Below are 19,883 nucleotides of genomic sequence, written 5' to 3'. Positions count from 1 at the left end.
TTTAGATCAAAAAAGTATACTAAGCATATTTAATAGGGCCACTTCTTTTTTATAATTACTAAAGTTCAATGAGAGATCAGTTTATTACTAGACCATCCCTCTTTTGAACGTATTATTACGAACATATTTATATAAATTAGAACCGCTCGTTTGATTTCAAAACGTTACAGTATTTTAGTTTCGTTCTTTGTAATTTCTGATATGTCTTCTTAATTCAAGTTAGCCACTTTTCTTGCTTTATCTCTTGTTTTTTCTCTGAATTCTTCCGCTGTTGGGCCTTGTTTCTCCTTTTTATTTCTCAGGTCTCTTCTGAGAACTTTAAGCTTTTATTTTGTACAGTGACGTGATCGAAACTATCTATCGAGTGTTACTTCCAAATATGCATAAATGTATTCAAAATAATGTTATTGATCTCAATGTACACTGAATCAAAACTAATGTATAATTTAAAACAACCCAACCGCCAAATTTCACAACACAAAAATGTCTATACCTCTTTTTCTACCGTCTCCATCGATCCCAGAAACGACTACTCTGTTTTGCAGGGGATGTTAGTAGGTCACTGTCTATTTCTGGCTAAAATCCAGAATCACAAGAAATCCGTAATCCATTTGTTTGGACCTGTTTATGTCAGTTGCTTTCATCCGTAGTCACAAAGCTTTGATACATCAACTGTAAGTTATAAATAAAGGCAAAATTATACAAAATTATCTCATTATTCGCTATTTTATTACAAATGGTGTGATATATAATAAAACGTATGAAGGCTTGACATTTTCTTAGAAATAAAAGCTTAGATATTATTTATCCTTCTTATATCTTTTCCTATTTGGCAATTCGTAGTATATACGTGTGATATGACAACGTATATACTAACAAAAGGAAATGATAATATACTAGTTTCCTATTGGTTGATAGTGACAACGACTATATATTTCCCAGCACTGCCCATTTAACGAATTTCAACGAAAGTTAGTGTCGAAAGTGGAGACAGTTTCGTACCAAACTCCTGTTCATTTACTTGTGTCGTACGGTGCGGATGGACATAAAATATTGTATCGTTTTTTTTTTCTTCAAACACGTGGATCATGAACTCAAACTTTATTAAAAAATATGCAAAATAATGAACTGACTAAATGACATTGAAAATTTAATTAATTTGACAAACCTCTGGATGATCCACTGCCCTCGCGTACATTTCATAAAAATGTTATCCCATGACACTTCTGGTTTCCAAGAGTGATTCCAAATACTGTCACTCTATTGTCAGTTGTAACTTTGCCCCTTCCTTTAGACTAGCGACCCCGCCAGTCCACTTTCTCCTCGATATGGGGCCAACCGATACAGATGTACGATTTTCATTTGTTCTTGGTGATTTTCTTGGTTTATAACCACATCAAATCTCATTCCTTGAACCGAGTAGAGTTAGCTCGTCTATCATATCGAGCTTTCATCATATCGCACTCCATTCTCAAATGCTCTCGAACTTTCACATAAACATCGTCAATTCTTTCAGATATGTTTACGGTTTAGCTGTAATTATATTCTTCACGGGCTTCAGGAGTTCCAAATAATAAATCAGCAGGAAGCCACAACTCGTTCCCAAATAAAACTTTCGCTGGTATTTCGCTTATCGACTCATAGATGGAACTTTAATATACAAGAACGAAGAGCTGGATATAGTTGTCCCAGTTATCTTGGTGTTCATTGACAACAATTCGAAGGTGTTGAAGTAAAGTTCAGTTGAATCTCTCCACCATTCCATCCGGCTGAGGTCGCAAACTACTCCCAGCATCTGACATTTTCTCTAATAGATTCGATGAAAAATTTCGACCTTGGTCGGAATATATTTCTCTTGAAACTCCAAAACAACCGAACAAATTATTAACCAGTACTTCAGCGACTATCGAGGCCTCTTGATCAGGAAAAGCCTATACCTCCGGACATTTACTGAAATAATCCATGGCCACTAAAATGTACAGGTTACCAGGTACTGTACGGGGAAATGGTTCAGCGATGTCCACAGCGACCCTTTCAAAAGAAGCCTCTGACCAAATATTGCCTCATTAGGCCTTGGCGTCTCGTTCTAGGACCTTTACTAGCCGCACATTCTGTACATTCACGGCACGACCTTTCAACATCCGAGCGACATCTCATCCAGTAGAATCGATCTTGGACTTTTGCTATAGTCTTGTTTATTCCCAAATGGCCTCTTGATACACCACTGTGATACTCCAAAAGTACTTCACTAACTCGGCTTTTTGGAAGGACAAGTTGAAATGTGTGCTGGATTTTATCGAGACTTTCCCATTTTTTATGTAAAACACCATCCACTAATTCCAAGGAAATACATTGTGTTCAATTACTTTTCAGTATCACACTCATGTCAGAAATCTCACTCCAGTTTGGTTCTTTTTTTATCGTGGTGAGGATTGGTGCAATATCACTATCTGCAACTTGTTCAGCACGAACGATTGTGAAACTCCAGGTCTCCTGGTCCAATCTGGGTCCTTATATAATTGGCTATAACTAAGGGTTGCCTTGCTTCTGGACAAGAATCGTCTACTTAAGTTATCGGAATTGTGATGTACCTTTACGATGTTCAATATCAAAATCATACATCTGGAGTTTTTCCAGCCATCGAGCAACTGTCCTTCGGGGTTCTTGAATTAGAGGATCCATTGAAGAGAGGCGTGATCGGTCCGAATAAGGAACTTCCGTCCATATAAAAACTTATGGAAGTATTCCAATGTTTTCACCATAGCAAGTAATTCTCTTTGTGTTACACAATAATTTATTTCGGATTTGAGGAGGACTTTACTAAAGTATCCAATAACTCGTACTGTCTCATCGATGTTTTGCGAAAGAATGCCATCGAGTCTCAGATTGCTAGCATCAGTGTCGACTATGAAACTTACCTTGGAATATGGTGATGACAGTATTGGTGCTGTGGTGAGTTAGTCTTTCAGTCTATCAAAATCTTTTGGCACTGTTCATTCCACTTAAACTGTTGGCCTGTTTTCGTTAGGTTATGTAAAGGTTTTGTAATGTCATCAAATCGTTTACAAAGCAGCGATAATATGAACACAAGCCCAACAAGGATCAATTCTCAATTCTTTGAAAACACTGGTTTTAGAGGTGTTCGCCAAAAGTTTGGCTATAAACGATTACGTCGACTTAGTAGATGAAACAAATCTGCTAATGTAATCTCCTCAACACTGTCTCCATCAAACGTTCAAAGGTGGCTGGGACATTACAAAGACCAAAGGGTAGGACAGTGCATAGCCATAGACCTTGGTCAGTCGAAACCGCTGTTTTGGCTTTGTCTGCTGGATCAATTTCCACGTGCTAATATCCACTTTTCAAATCCAATGTTGAAAACCTTTTCACTCTACTCATAGCATCCAAGGTGTCATCAATACTTGACAATGAATAACTATCCTTTAATCTCCTGTAATCCACACAGAATCTAGTAGAGTCATCCTTCTTTTTCACCAAGACAACTGGGAGCTCTATAGACTTTGTAATAGTTCTATTATACCTTGTTCCTGCATTTCCTTTAACATTGTCTCGTCTTCTTGTTTTCCAAACGGGACTTTTCGAGGAACATCTCCAGATTTCGTTGGCAAATCGCTTTGACCTTTAGTTTTCGGCATTTTTAGCTATTAATCGTCTCAAACTTTATTAAAAAATGTGCAAAATACCGAACTAACTAACTGATATTGAAAAATTAATTAATTTGACAAACCACCTCGGCCCTCCACTCTCCTCACGTACATTCTATAAAAAATATCATCCCATAACACTTTTGGTTTAAGTATGACTCCAAATACCAACAGCTGTCACTCGATTATCAGTCGTAACAATATTATAAATTGTTAATCAGTATGTCTACTGCTTATAAACTGTAAAAAATGACAAAACTTTCTGTCAGTCCGATTTTATTCATGTGCCCCTTGAAGCGACAGTGTCCTGTTAGGAGACCTGCGATAATTCGCAGATCATTCAAATTCATATATAATAGACCTTCAAAGCCTTCAAATGTTGAAGGCCCTGGAATATTATAAGTTGATTTGATAGGCCCGATTGTCAGATGTCTTCTCTGTTTACTAGATAATTATTTGATAGTTTTACTCAGGAAGTCGTCGTTTAAAGGATCTCTGGGCCTTTCATATGCTGAAGTGATCCTTATTTCATGTAGTCACATCTGAACTTTTATTGACATTGCAACCATAGTGTTTGGTGCTTGAGTCGGTTGTGGTGTATGATTTATTCCTTTTCCCACTAGGATAACAGTTCCCCATGGATTTGCTTTATGGTCTTTACTGTAGATGTCGTATCTAGAAAATTGTATGTGTATGATTTGTGTAAGCTTGGTTGCCTGTAGTGCTACTACATTCATTTCTAGTAGGTTGATTAGCTGATCCAGCACGATTGAGATTGTTCCTATTCCGCCTGAGTTCAGGAGACTATTCTCAGTACCCCCTTGGTCCGTTGATTAGTTCAGTGCTGTATTAAAGTTTTTTATTCTACCATCATGGTTAGTCCTTGTTAGGATTGTTCTTTCGTGATTAGTATTGTGGCATCTATGGCTGGTGCTGCCACTGGTACTGGACTTGGTTTAGTTATTTAAGTGTATGATTGCCCATTTGTTCTTTGGTTTTGGGTAGTATTCGTAGTTGTCTGTCTGGATTTCCCCAGGCAGGTACTCTTGGGCATCTCCTATAACTTGCCGGGTGTTGCCCTTTCCAGTTGACAGATTATGCTGGTAGTTCTTGTGGAGTTTTACGTTTGTAACTTCTGTATTCCTCTCCACATTTTACACATCTTGCATCCTTATAACATAATTCTGCGCATTGTAAAAATCTTGGCAGTTAAAATACTGCGTCTTTTAGTTATTTGTTCGTAAGTATTGAATTTTCACCCTTATAAATAGTAGGCTGGTTACCTTTTTCATTTTTGGAATATCCTCTTTTTCTATCGTTATGATAAATATTGGCAGATTTTAGGCATTGAATGCTTATGGTAAGATTTCTAGACTATTAACTATCATTCTGGTATCTCAATGTATTAATGTATAAATAAACCGTTATTTTTAATTGTTTAACCGTCATACTATGTTTATCAAAATGTCGATTACATTAGTAGCTTTGTAAATGCATTTTGTTCTCAATAAAGGTTTTTAAAACATTTTTAGAAGCTATTTCGATTTATATAAACTAGTTTTTATTTTACGAAGATCAAACCCATTTCCGTAAACAATAATGTACAGACAATCACAGACAAGACTATACCTAGTCTTGCTATAAATATTGATACAAGGTAATAAACTAGAAAAACATTACTCAAAATGGCCTTTATTTGTCTAAATACAGCGCCGAAGTCTCTTAGGCCATTCATCGAACGCTGTACGGACGACAACATCCATAGACATTGTACACCACTTCTACCAGAACCTGTTTCAATAACTCTTGATTATGCTGAAGTCTTGTACATGCCTTCTAAAAATAACAAAAATTAGTAGTCGAGTAGATTAAGGTCTGGGCTGGCGGACGGCCAATGTTCAGTACTAATAAATTCGGGTATATGGTTTTCAAGCCACTGTTAAGTTGTTTTTGCCTTATACGCAGATACAGAGTCTTGTTGGGATATCCATGGTCTATTTGGGAATATGTGTGATGTAGAAGCTTTACTGCATTCGTTAAAATGTCCCGCTGATAATTTCTCACCGCTGTTTTAACGCCCTTTTTACAAAAATGTGACGCCGTCATAGGACACTCCTCACCAAACCATCACTGAGGTAGGAAAATGTACTCGTTTGATCCTTGACACCAGTTCACGGACTTTCTTGAATGATCGTGCATAAACTATATAGTGTTGTTTATTGAAAGTTTTTTCTAGACTAATTTTTTTTATCTGTAAAGAGGATTTCTTTTCTACTACGACAACAGGCGTACTGATTTTTTTCCTATTTTGTTTTAATGTTAATAAGGCGTTGTCTTGTTTGTTGATTGGAAACCCCAAGTCTTGTTTGATAATACAACTCATGGTTTTCGGCGCAATATTAATTTCCCGAGCAATAATTTTTTGTTTTCAGGCAGGATTTTTGTTAATTTTTGGCTTAACAGCATTAATAACCTGTGGCGCTCAAGCCACGCAAGGCTGGCTGGATCTTTTACCAAAGAATTTTTACGGTCACGAAGGGCCTGTACACATGAGGGCGTTAGGCGCTGCGTTGAGCGCACGTTAGAAAAAAGTGGTATCGTACACATGACAGCGCTAAGCGCCACGGCAGAGAACTACGAATACAGTTCGTAGTTCTCTGGCCACGGTTTACCAGCATGTTTATCAGAATGTCCAGAATGTCGACAGCCACAGCCAGTTCAGTTATGAAGTTAGAGGAATTAGCATGTATTTGGTTGTTACACCGTAAATTCAGAGCAAAGTAAAGACGACAAAGAAGATGGTGGGTGCACTGTTTAAACGTTGATATGATATATTGACCGTGGGTCCTTTATAGGTCATTGACCAGAGTTTTGTGACTCTGTACCCCAATTTGGTTAATATCTTACAAAGTTTTTTAAGTATTTCTGAATGAGTATAATATTTTTTATGAACTGTTAACTGTATTAACATAATGCTTGTCATCGCGTGAAAATACAGTAAGTGATTCGATTTTACCCGAAGAAAAACTCATTAAGGTATTTATTTATATTTAAATTTTTATAAACTTCTTTAAACCTCTCTTTTAACAGGAACTGTTGTGGCATCTGGGAGTAGTTATTGTGCCTTAAATATTCAATCACGAGTGAAAATTATAAAGAGACTGTTTCACTTGCTTCACTTTTCAACACGGCACAGCGATGTCAATAGAGCAAAAGCGTGCGCTTAATTGTGAACATGTCTACGATCACCTACATCTCCTAGTAACTAGAAACATGCTGCAAATACGGCGTTTGAAGTATATTTTATGAGCGCCACGTTTTGACGACGTTGGTTCGAAATGCCCGCTTGCATGTGAACGATACCATTTATTCCTTGGTACTTGGAATGCGGCGTTATGTAAACACGGCGTCTAACTCCCTAATATGTACAGGGCCTTACTTCTCCCGTATCCAAAAACAATTTAACAGTACAATACACAAAAACACGTATAATTATTAACGGTTTTAGTAATTCAAAATCCGAGCTCTTTTTATTCCACACTTAAAGAGCAAAGACAGCAATACGGTTCTCTTTGTCTGTCAACTCTATCGTAACGGCTCAAACTAGACTGGAATGTTTTGGCGTGTTTATAGTGTATATGTCAACAGTCAGTAATGTCAACATAACTTTTAGCTGCATTTACACTTCATCAATATCAATATTTATGACACGACTATGTATTTATTGGTGCATCTCTAAGTTTATTCTAAGAATTCCTCTAATTAGCATTCATAAAACTATAATCATGTATTTTTGTTATAGGGTCCGGATTTGATTCGAGTGTCCAGATTTTTCAACCAAGCAAAAGAAGGCAAATTCATCAGCTACGTATATTCAGATGCAAAAACACTATACGAGTCATTCAGACGAGGATCCAAAGTATCAAGTAAGTATTCGTAATAAAAATAATGACGTCTACACGGTTCACAAAAAAAATTCTTAATCGTCATCGCCTATTTTTTACCTCATTATCGTTTATATATAAACAAATATATACGTTGTTACGAAAATATCAAACAATCAAGAAGAAGTACATTTCCATTATTTGTTCTTTCTGTACGATTATAAAATCACAGTTGAATACATGCTCTTCATGTTGTTGAGGTTAAATATACGTTGAATTCTTCTGTATTTAAACGATCGGTATATGTAGAACTGACACTATGTTCAGTTAGATGTTTCTTAAAACTTCCACCTGTCTGACCTATCTACATATTTTTTGCAAACGAATTTTACATACTTGGTAAACAAGTTTGCTGCTGTATTAATAGACATAAGACAGTTTATGGCTTTTTCTATCCATCAGGGTCTTCTATCTGTGCCTATCAGTGTTTTTTTTATGACAGAAGCCACTTGGCATAATTGTAGATTATATAAAATGGTTTAATTTGCATTAATGTAATTAGTTTGTTATATAACATTTGAAATATTTAAAGAATGTTGATATTTAACTTGATCGTGAAAGCTCTTGATTTCATTCTTTTATTCTTCCTTGATTTTATGCACTAAATACTGTTACGAACATGCTTTCGTCATGGCCCATGTAACGGTTGCATCTCGAAAAAGGCATCAAGAACACTCGCGATGTATCGAGAATAATACTTTTTGGTATATATATGTAACGATGTTAGGAGTTAGTGGAGTTTTTAAGATATTACCGAACTGTAAACTTATAAATAAATATATCTATATAAATTCGAACCGCTCGTTTTATTTAATCTCGCTACAATACGTTTGAAAATTACTTTTTAATAATAAAGATGTATCCAATTTTGATATACTGTCTACAAATCAATAGATGTTATTAAATTTTAAACCTATATGTTTTCTGTTTCTATTTTGTTCATGATCGTCGTCGGTCCAGACACATGCCAAGATATTGAAGACGATTTTATCCTATGATTCATTCTCTTAAGTAAATTTGATCATTTTATTCTGAATATATTTATTTCTATATTCTGTAATGTTGTTAACATGATGTCCACAATTTATTTGATTCGCATCTGTTGCTAAAAATAGCTAAGAGAGTTCAAAAGACTGCCACCTACAAATTTGTTGCTTGTCAAAACACAGGAATTATTTTAATCTAACAGTTCATAAAACCACATCCATACTGTGTCTTGATTTCTGCAGTTTTAATAGTGTAATAAAGTTCTTTGTTCGTTGTCTCGTAAACTTCTGTAATTACTTGAGTATAAAAAAATTTACGTTTGGTTTTCAAATTTATCCAAGTTTTAATTTTGTTGACGTATCTTGACCTAATTGAACAATGGACAAAATTTGTTTGAATCGACATTTCACAACGTTCTTCTTAGCTTATCTTCTTTATTTCCTTTATCATCAGCTATAATATTTTGTAATATTTGTTACGAATATTTTAGTAGCCTAGTCTGGTTAAAAAAAAAGGTCGAAAAATTTTTCGCAGATATCTGAAACCTTTAAGACATAGGTGGGGGTCGGTGGGGGCAACTAGATGACGAATAGATGAAAAAGTACTCGTATTTTTACCTTGCGTTTTTTTTTAACAATAATTTATGGTCACAATTTGATGTTTTGTCTATCTAAGTTTTTTCCGTTATATTTTACATAAACAATTTTTACTTATATCAAAAATATCTTTATTTTTCCGTTTTTGAAATTAAATTTGATAAATAATTTACGGAGATATTTGCAAAGAAGCAGTTTTTTGCACTAATTTATAAATTTTATTAATTTTTTTATTAAAAAAATAAAATGTTACTAATACATTTGAACATCGAGGAATTACCGTCTTTTAAATTTGTGCGAAATTTTCCTCCGATCGGTCAAATAGTTTAAAAGTTATTTAATTTATTTATCCCTGAGTCTAAATATTTAAACTATTGAACTTGCTCTATTAATGATGCTAGACACATTTAGCAAATTTCACAAGATTCTTTAAGACTTAAACTATCTCAGAAGTTAAATGCATATTGCGTTTCTATCAAAATTATTTACAAAATAAACGTTTGAAAAAGAGGTATGTTTTTTTACTTATAAACAAATGTAATAACTTCAATATTTTTCAAGCTACAGACTTGTACGTAGAAGCATTGGATAGCTGATAAAAAAACTCACATTTAAAAAAAAGGAACGAAGTTAGGGACTATTTTTAAAAAAATCATATCTCCATTGTTTATAAACATTAAGAAGTAAAATTTGCACAAACTTTGAATGAAAATCTAAACTTTATATTGAAACTTATAGCTATAAAATTAACCCAATTTTTCAAAACTTACAGCCCTTCGAAACGAAGGTACTTTCGAAAGATCGGCTTAGGAAAGTGGAGGGGATAGCTGTTTCAGCTCCGAACTTCAAATTGAAACACGTAGGAAAAATTTACATTGTCGGCTTCCATTGCAGCTAGATGCCTTTTTTTAAATTGGGGTAGCTCGTCGAAATATGAATAACTACATAGTTTTCACTGGCCAGGAAATATGGGAAACCTCGGAAAAATTGAGTTCATTTGAAATTCGCCGTAAAAACTTACTTTTTTTAATTTGGCTGAAATGGTCTGTCGCAGTATTAATAGTGATGACATAATTTTCACCCCCCCCCCTAAAATATCGGAAAATCCCGGAAAATCAACATAATTATAATTAATATAAGGAATATAATAATATAATGTGTAAAAAATTACCTGAAATTTAAATTATAAAATATATAAGTATTATTACATCATTAATATACAATGGAAAAAAATATATGTTGATTTTCCGGGATTTTCCGAGATTTCCGGGAGGTGGAAAATTATGTCATCATTATTAATACTGCGACAGACTATTCTAGAAAAATTAAAAAAATTTTTCCGGGATTTTCCGAGATTTCCGGGGGGTGAAAATTAAGTCGTCATTATTAATACTGCGACAGACTATTCCAACCAAATTAAAAAAAAAATTAATTTACGGTGAATTTCAAATGGACTCTTTTTCCGAGGTTTCCCATATTTCCCGGCCAGTGAAAACTATGTAGTTATTCATATTTCGACGAGCTACCCCAGATTAAAAAAAAAAGAGGCTTCTAGCTGCAATGGAATCAGACATAATGTAAATTTTTCCTACAATTTCAATTTGAAGTTCCGATCTCGAAAAAAAAAACGTAGCTGAAACAATTATCTCCTCCACTTTTCCTATGTCGATCTTTCGAAAGTACCTTCATTTCGAAGGGCTGTAAGTTTCGAAAAATTGGATGAATTTTATAGCTATAAGTTTCAATATAAAGTTTAGATTTTCATTCAAAATTTGAGCAAATTTTACTTCTTAATGTTTATAAACAATGGAGATATGATTTTTTTAAAAATAGTCACTAACTTCGTTTCTATTGGTTATAAAAGGTTTTTTTTAATGTGAGTTTTTTTACCTGCTATCCAATGGTTGTACGTACAAGTCTGTAGCTTAAAAAATATAGAAGTTATTACAATTGTTTATAAGTAAAAAGATACCCATTTTTCAAACGTTTATTTTGCAAATAATTTCGATAAAAACGCAATATGCATTTAACTTCTGAGATGGTTTAAGTCTTAAAGAATCCTATGAAATTTGCTAAATGTGTCTAGCATCATTAATAGAGCAAGTTCAATAGTTTAAATATTTAGCCTCAGGGATAAATAAATTAAATAACTTTTAAACTATTTGACCGATCGGGGGAAAATTTCGCACAAATTTCAAGGACGGTAATTCCTCGATGTTCAAATGTATCAATAACATTTTATTTTGTTAATAAAAAAATTAATAAAATATATAAATTAGTGCAAAAAACTGCTTTTTTGCAAATATCTCCGTAAATTATTTATCAATTTTAATTTAAAAAAAACATTGATATAAAAAATGATATACTTAAATATTGTTTATGTAACATATAAGGGAAAAAACTTATAGACAAAAAATTTAATTGTGACCATAAATTATTGTTTAAAAAAAAACGCAAGGTAAAAATACGAGTAATTTTCATCAATTGATCATCTAGTAACCCCCACCTATGTCTTAAAAGCTTCAGATATCTCCGAAAAATTTTGCCGTGAAATCGATGATTTTTGCATAACCAGACTGGGCTATAGGTATACCAATATTTAAATTTGTATCAATTTGTTCCTTATGTTTCATTTGAGCGAAAACTGTTTTTTTTTCTTACATATAAAACAGCATTCTTCCGCTACGATGTTGCTTGGATTTCAATCTATAATATTCTCCTTCCTAAGATTTGATTTGATCCAATAGATTTGATAATATAGAAATATTAATTCTACATCTTTCATATACAATACAAAAATATTTACTTAAGCCACTTTCTCTTCTTAAATCTAGAAAAGCAATGAATTTATTGAATACTTAACGTGAATAGTGTTCCATTATTATTAACACGTTGAATACATTACATTACATTCATTCTTACTTTTCTAAAAGTTTTCTATAACTGGCCTGCGTCGCGTAGTTCTTCATTAATTTCCTCCCCCACTTCATTATTAGGTTCATCGTTCATCGATAATTCATTGTTTGGTTCAAAATAACATTTACTCGAAGAAGATCTCTGAGTTGTTCTGTCCTTTCTTGACCTTCTTTGCTTTACGACATTTTTATGATACAAGCGTTGATTGAATAACCCAATGGGTTATTGGGTTATTCAATCAACGATACAAGCCATGTAAAAATGTATTTTGTCTCTTGAAATCCCCCATTTTCCAAAACTATTGAAAAAAGACTTCCTCTCTTCTAGGGTGATTTTGTGTCATTACATTTCATTTTACAGCAACAAGGAATATGTTGAAATGTTTTACCTTCGACAATTTTTCCCTTTTTATCCATCCATTCCAGATCCATTTTTTACTTAAAACATGCAACACAGAACTCTGAGTCTTCGTTCATTTTAAATTTGAATAAATCCACCACAAAAAGCTGTTATAACCGAAGTGTTCAACCTACAAATCGTTTTTATCACCACTAATTGGTGCTGAATCATAGTATTCTTCATTTCTAGTTGTAAGTGACGAATCGAATGATTTTGTAGGCAGTTCTAGCAAGATAATTAGTCTGGAAAAAGTACAACCTTCTCTTACTTAGTACGTATAGTAGGTGGATCTATAATAGATATTTGTAGTACTGGTTAATATGAGTTGAGTTCGTTCAATCAAGAAAGTTGCCTATATCCTTTTTAAATATGGCATATTAATGTGACCGATTAATATTAATATGTCCCAAAATTCTGTAGAAATTACTTACGGAAACATATTTTACATATCAAAAGACAAGAAAAATTATAAAGAACGACATATGCGATATTAAAAAATAACTAAGTTTTTTATTTAAAAACACGAGAGGGGAAAAACGTATAATAAAAGGAAACACCCACTGAATTCAATTTTTATTGCTCGTATATTTTGATTAAGTACATTGTTAACTGAGCTATAAATGCTACAAAATACAAAAAATCAATTTAAAGTGAAACTGAAATTAATTTTGTTATATTTTGACGACACGGGGCCAGAAATTATAATATAAATGGCAATTAAAATACCCAATAACATTATAGCAACTACCTTGAGATGTGCCAGGTGATCCTGATAATTTTCCTAAGTTACCAGTGGAGTCCTCACTAGTTTTATATTATTATATGAAAAATAATTTGGAATGATTTATAAACTTATTCTCTTTTTACACCAAGCTCTGTACAAGGTCTTCTGGAAGGCGTGGCAGACTTTCTGTAAAAGCTTGTTGTGGGAATAGCGACAAGCTGTAAACTAGTTGAAGAAATAGCATCAAGCTGTGTATTAGTTTTAGGAATAGTTTCAAGCTGTTTATTAGGCCCAGATCGAAGAGTGGGAGAATAAGATGATAAATTATTGTAGCTGGAATGACAATCTGGTGTGCTCTCAGAATTGATAGAGTTATCATCAGAATTTGTAGGTTCATTTGAATTGACAACAGCAGTTGAAACGACGATCACCTTATCATCTTCATCACTCGCATCATCAGGTGCGGCAGTCGAAATATGTAAATATGTTTTTATTCAAGGAATAAATTCCTGTAGCTCTAAATCCATTAACGGCAATCTCTCCAGTTTGGCATTTCACATAAACTCCCCCAAAGAACTCAAACACACATTTGACACATCAAATGCACTTAGTGGACGATTATTGTGGCGCAACCAGACCCTGATCTCTTCGCTGTAGTAAGCCTTAAGAACACCCATGTAAGTTTTGACCAATGACTGGAGTTTGTGGCTGTAATGGGGAGGCAAGACAATTATAGTGACATGATTATCTCTAGCTAAATCTATGACTTCTATATTACGTGTATGGCTGTAATGACCATCCATAATAACCAGGACTGGTGATTTTTCTGTGGGTTTCATTGTGTCAATCAAATGTTGAAACTATCTTGTGAAAATATTGCTTTGTATCTATCCACTTGGATGTACTGCCATAATGGAACCTGGATAAGCTCCTTTCATCAGTTGCTGCTTAATATTTTTACGTGGCAATATCATCATTGGTGGGATGAATTGGCCAGCAGCGCTCATCAATATCACGACGGTTATCAGAGAGCCCCTTTCAGCAGAAGTTAATGATGCAATTTGTCGTTTTCCTTTTCGGCCTATTACCTGTGCAATCTTGTTTTATACAACCGTAATACCTATCTCGTTCACATTGAAGATACATTCAGGTGGGTAAAACCATTTGTCATATTCTTTTTCCAGAACATTGAAGAAGGATGCGACATTGTCTTTGTTAAAGCCTCTTGCTCATGAATACGATGTTCCCGTTGGTCGTCGTACTGATAGCTGATAGCGTACTGATACTCTGCCTGCCGTATTACCTCCAAACGGATGTTTGATATTGTTCCTTTTCTGGTTAATCCATGAAATTTAGCTTCTTTCCAAGATCATTCCCTAAGACAGCTTAACGCCCTAACTTTATTTGAGCAGCTTCAATTGGCTTTAGTTCAAGTTTTCTTGCAGAACGTTGCAACGTAGAACGTGGGATATGAAACATTTTTGCAGCTTTTAGCGTACCCATTTCGTGCTGCCTGACAGCTATAATTGCACGTTCCATATCTCTCGCATCCCTTTTTTATCTTCTTTCAGCTGTTGTTTTGACATCCTGAAAAAATTGAAGTATGTTTTACATTGTTCTAGATATGGGCCACTAGCCTATAATGAAAACACAGGCATAGCCCATATTGTAAATACGCTTGCGCTTTGCACAACAAAAGAGGTTGTCTAAAAGTAGTCGATTTGAAGAAAACTCATTAGCATAATATATCAAAGACTGATTATAGAGCTTCAGCGTGACACAGACATTTTTTTGAAATAAGTGTTTATTTTCAAATACTGGAATTTATCAACTTAACCGAAAAAGTTTTGACACTCACACCAACCGACAAACAATTATTATAAACTGGGCAATATCTACCACTGTGGCGCCATCACTACGGTGATAGTTTAACTTCGGCAAATACCGTTAGCAATAGTCAAAATGTAGAGATCTGCAACGAATAGCTGTGAAACCTACCTAGCCCATATTACAAGATCAGCCCAGCCCATATTTGCAGCCATATACCAATCAGTGGACTGGCAGCGACATCTTTCATTATGTCTCTTGAATGTCTTAAAGCAAAGCTGATATATGAAGTTAGCGGCGAAAATATATTTATATATACAATCGAAAAAAAAAATGACCAGGAAATTGGACTTATGCGCGTTTATGGATTTCATGTTGCATGTGCGCAGTGATCTTTTGTCGGAGGGCCAATACAATCGTAGATAATAAACCTCGTTGTAATTGGCCGGCCAAAGTGAGTGACAATCTTTACTATGATTGGTCTCCTCTGGCGACATTAATTGTAGAAAAGGTATTTTAGATTCGATTACTACAGTTTGTTTAGGCTTTTACATGTATTTATTTTTATATAATAAAGAATACTGTGGATATATCTTCTGAAAATTTATTTTGTATTGCTTTATTTATATATTAGCTATCCATCCATCAACTAGCAACTTTAGTACAAATATTTGTCCTAAGATTACCATGACTGATATTTTTAATGCCATAAATGACCTGCCCAATAAACTTACTGCTGGTCCAAATGGAGTGCCTAATGTTTTATAAAAAGTGTGCCTGTACCCTTGTAATGCCATTTGTTATATTGTTTAATAGATCTCTAGAAACCTCTATGTTTCCTCCTTCATGGAAAGAAAGTTATGTTGTTCCTATATTTAAAAATGGTCAGAAAGACAACATTGAAAATTATCGTAGCATTTGTATACAATCTACAATCCCTAAGCTCTTTGACTGTCTTATAACTAAGCAACTTTCTTGGTTATGTAAAGGCTTAATTCAATCACAACATGGTTTTCATACCAAAAAAAGACACTGCAACAAACTTGGTTTGCTATCAATCTGATATATTATCTCATATGAAAGACCGTAAATAGGTAGATGCAATATACACAGATTTTTCCAAAGCATTTGATCGTGTAGATCACCAAATACTTTTGAGCAAAATAAATAATGTAGGCTTTCATGTCAGGTTTTTTGAATGGATTAAAAACTCTACATCTGGGAGAAGTCAAAGAGTCAAGATAGGTTGTCATATGTCTGACAGTACCTCAGTAACATCTGGAGTTCCTCAAGGAGGCCACATTTCTCCACTTCTTTTTAATATCTTTGTTAACGACATCACTTCCTGTTTCCTAAATATCAAATGACTAATGTTGGCACATGACTTGAAATTTTGGCAAAGTTGTAGATAGCTTAAAAGATCTAGCCTTTTTACAAGATGACTTCGACCGACTACAAAATTGGTGCAATCAGAACAAACTCCACTTAAATGTAAAAAAATGTTGTTTTATAAGTTTTTCTCGTAAAGTCAATAGAATTGAAACAAGCTATACTATTAATAATCAGCCACTGAATTATGTTTCTTCTATTCGGAATTTGGGTGTTATTTTCCATGAGAAGCTTATTTTCTGTGACCACGTAAACTCTATTTCAATAAATTCATCTAAACTTCTTGGTTTCGTCACGAGAAACTGCAAGTATTTCTCCATTGATTCAACAAGATTAGTATGTTGTTTCTTAGTTAGAACTATTTTGGAATATTGTTCAGTTATTTGCTCATCCTATTTTCAGAACAATATTGATACCATAGAAGAGTCCACCATAAATGTTTGAGAAATTGTGCTTACCATGTCCACACTATTGATTATTCCCGTATCGAACAACAATTTATTATCTTTACCCTCACTTAAGAGAACCGTCGTGATATGTCAGGAGCTATATTTGTATATAAGATCATAGGTACATTGATTTATTGATTGTCCAAACCTGTTAAGCCAAATTAACTTTAATGTTCCCCATCAAGCTCTACGGTACCACAATGTTTTCAATATTCCTTTCCACAGAACAACCTATGGTACTCACAACTCATTGGACAAATACATGGGGTTATTAAATATTCTCGATTGATACTTTCAATATTACTTTAACTCGGTTAAAAAGATCTCTTGCTTTGTGATATGTATATTGGAATTGTTGAATTTTGTTCTGGTTATATTTTGTTTGTTTTTTTTAGTGTCTAAGATTTTTAGTCTCATTTTTTAAACTTTTTAATATTGATTTTATGTTATAAGTAATTTCAAGTTTTGAATCCTAACTGTGATATTATATATTGTAATTTAAACTGTTAATGGGGTTCTCCCGTGTATTAAATAAATAAATATTTACAGAGACCATTAAAAACTATATAAAAGAACTCTTAGTTATTAGCACGTCACTGGTAAACGTCTAATAATCCGATTTAAATATAAACCAGATCAACATGAAAATGTCTAGGTTATAATTTCGTCACAAACATCACCCGAGTGTTTACAAATTTTTCGAGGACGCAAAGACGTAGGTATACGTGCATTGCACACATGCCTGAAGATATTTTTAAACTTGACGGAAAATTATATCTTCAGCTGGTTGATGTCTGAAATCTGTCATTTTACCGTGATAGATAAATCATCGATAACATTAATGGATTATGATATTTCACATTTGTGTTTTAATGTTTACCTTTTGAAAAATCATCATTTTTTTTATAACAACACTGAAAATAGAAATTGATCGCAGTTCACATCATCACTCTTTCGAATATTTTGTTGCTTTTGATTTAGGTACCAATAATTGCTTAACAAATTGTCTTTTTCCTTAATACAATAGAGTGGTATGTTTATTTCTATTCTCTTAAGGTACAGCATTCTATCAAGAAGATCGCATTAAGAAAATCATAGAGAAGAACAAAAGTTTAAAAACAATGAAGACAAATATAGGAAAAAGAAAACTAATCATGCTTAAAGCTGAGAACAATGAAGAAAGAGATCTAGGAGAAATAGTAAAAATCACAGAAAGATATTACACAGACCTATACAGTTCTAAAAATGACCCACCACTATCATCTAAACAGAATCTCTCGAGGAAAATACAAAATGTTGGCTCAGAGATATTACCAGAAATAACTGAAAATGAAATCGAAAAATCCATAAACGACATGAAAAGAAATAAAGCGGCCGATGAGGACAAAATACTGGCGGAACTGCTAAAAGAAGGAGGAGACACGATAAAAAAAATGCTAAAAATACTGTTCAACAAATGTCTGTTTGAAGGTAAAATACCTAAACAATGGAGAAATGCCAACACAATCTTAATACATAAGAAAGGAGACCGAACATACCTAAACAACTACCGTCCTATTTCCCTTTTTTTCACAACTATATAAAACCTTCACAATAATAATAAACATCCGACTAACCTATAAACTTGATAACTACCAACCAGTGGAACAGGCCGGATTCAGGAAAGGATACAGCACAATCGACCATCTACATGCGCTTAAAATCTTAATTGAGAAAACCAATGAATACAACCTTCCGCTGTACTTAGCATTCGTAGATTATGAAAAGGCTTTCGACAGCATTGAACACTGGGCGGTGGAAGAAGCTCTGGTCAATAGTAGCATAGATTCAAGATACCGACAATTGATACATGATATTTACCAAAACGCAACCATGACCGTAATTCTGGACGACAAATTAATAACGGATAATATAAAAGTTAAACGAGGAGTTAAACTGTTTACTTTGACCCTCGAAGATATAATAAAATCAACAGATTGGGAAAACAGAGAAATATGTATTAACGGAAAGTACCTAAATCACCTTAGATATGCGGATGATAAGCTCCTGATCTCCTCGGAACGACAAGAACTAGAATTAATGCTGAATGAACTTCATGAAAAATCACTGCAAAAAGGCCTAAAAATTAACTTCAACAAAACAAAAATAATGACAAACACGGAAGACCAAGAGGCAATAAAAATACAAACAGAAAAAATAGAACAGGTAAATGAGTATATCTATCTAGGACAAGCAATCAGAGCTAACAGAGAAAATCAAACAGCCGAAATATCGAGACGAGTAAGAATGGGATGGGCAGCGTTCGGCAAACTTTCTTACGTTCTAAATAATCAAACAATCCCTCTATACTTACGAAGCAAAGTATATAACTCCTGTATAATGCCGGTGCTCACCTACGGAGCACAGACATGGACATTTACCCAGGCCAATTTGGATAGGATAAGGAAGGCACAAAGAGCGACGGAGAGACAAATGTTGGGTATATCACTTAAAGATAGAAAACGTAACCAGTGGATCAGAACCAGAACAAAGACAGTAGACGCGATAGAACAAGCAGCAAAACTGAAATGGAAATGGTCTGGACACATGGAACGTCTCGAAGACGGACGATGGACCAATGCCATCGGAAAGTGGCGTCCATACAATGCAAAGAGATCAAGAGGCAGACCACAGATGAGGTGGAAAGATGACATTAGGAAACAAGGAGGTTCCACATGGCAGAGAACAGCTCAAGATAGGGAAAGATGGAGAGAACTGGGGGAGACCTACATCCAACAATAGAAGGATAGAGAATAGGTTCAAAAAAAAAAAAATGTTTTCACATTTTTTTTAACTTAATGGTTGATGAGTTTCTTGTAACATTTTCTAACATTTTGATAGTATATTCGACGATAATTATTGATCTGAGCAACTACCGAATTTTGAAAACACTTAGACAACTCATCCAATAACAGCTAATAGGGTTAAGAAGACAATTCGGTTAATTA

The 19,883-nt window shown here is 34.0% G+C and overlaps 1 protein-coding gene across 10 annotated transcripts in view; it reads left to right on the top strand.

Moving 5' to 3' along the window:
* Positions 1-19,883, top strand: part of LOC140447289 (long-chain-fatty-acid--CoA ligase 6) — a 148,358-nt gene that overhangs the window by 110,374 nt on the left and 18,101 nt on the right. For all 10 annotated transcript variants that reach the window (XM_072539865.1, XM_072539869.1, XM_072539867.1 and 7 more), the window contains exon 3: positions 7,468-7,591. In XM_072539865.1, the coding sequence (XP_072395966.1) occupies positions 7,468-7,591 (124 nt within the window). The remainder of the gene's footprint in view (positions 1-7,467; positions 7,592-19,883) is intronic.

The sequence above is a fragment of the Diabrotica undecimpunctata genome, chromosome 8, assembly GCF_040954645.1.
Source record: "Diabrotica undecimpunctata isolate CICGRU chromosome 8, icDiaUnde3, whole genome shotgun sequence".
Taxonomy (NCBI): Eukaryota; Metazoa; Arthropoda; class Insecta; order Coleoptera; family Chrysomelidae; genus Diabrotica; species Diabrotica undecimpunctata.
This window is presented reverse-complemented; position numbering and strand designations above follow the sequence as displayed.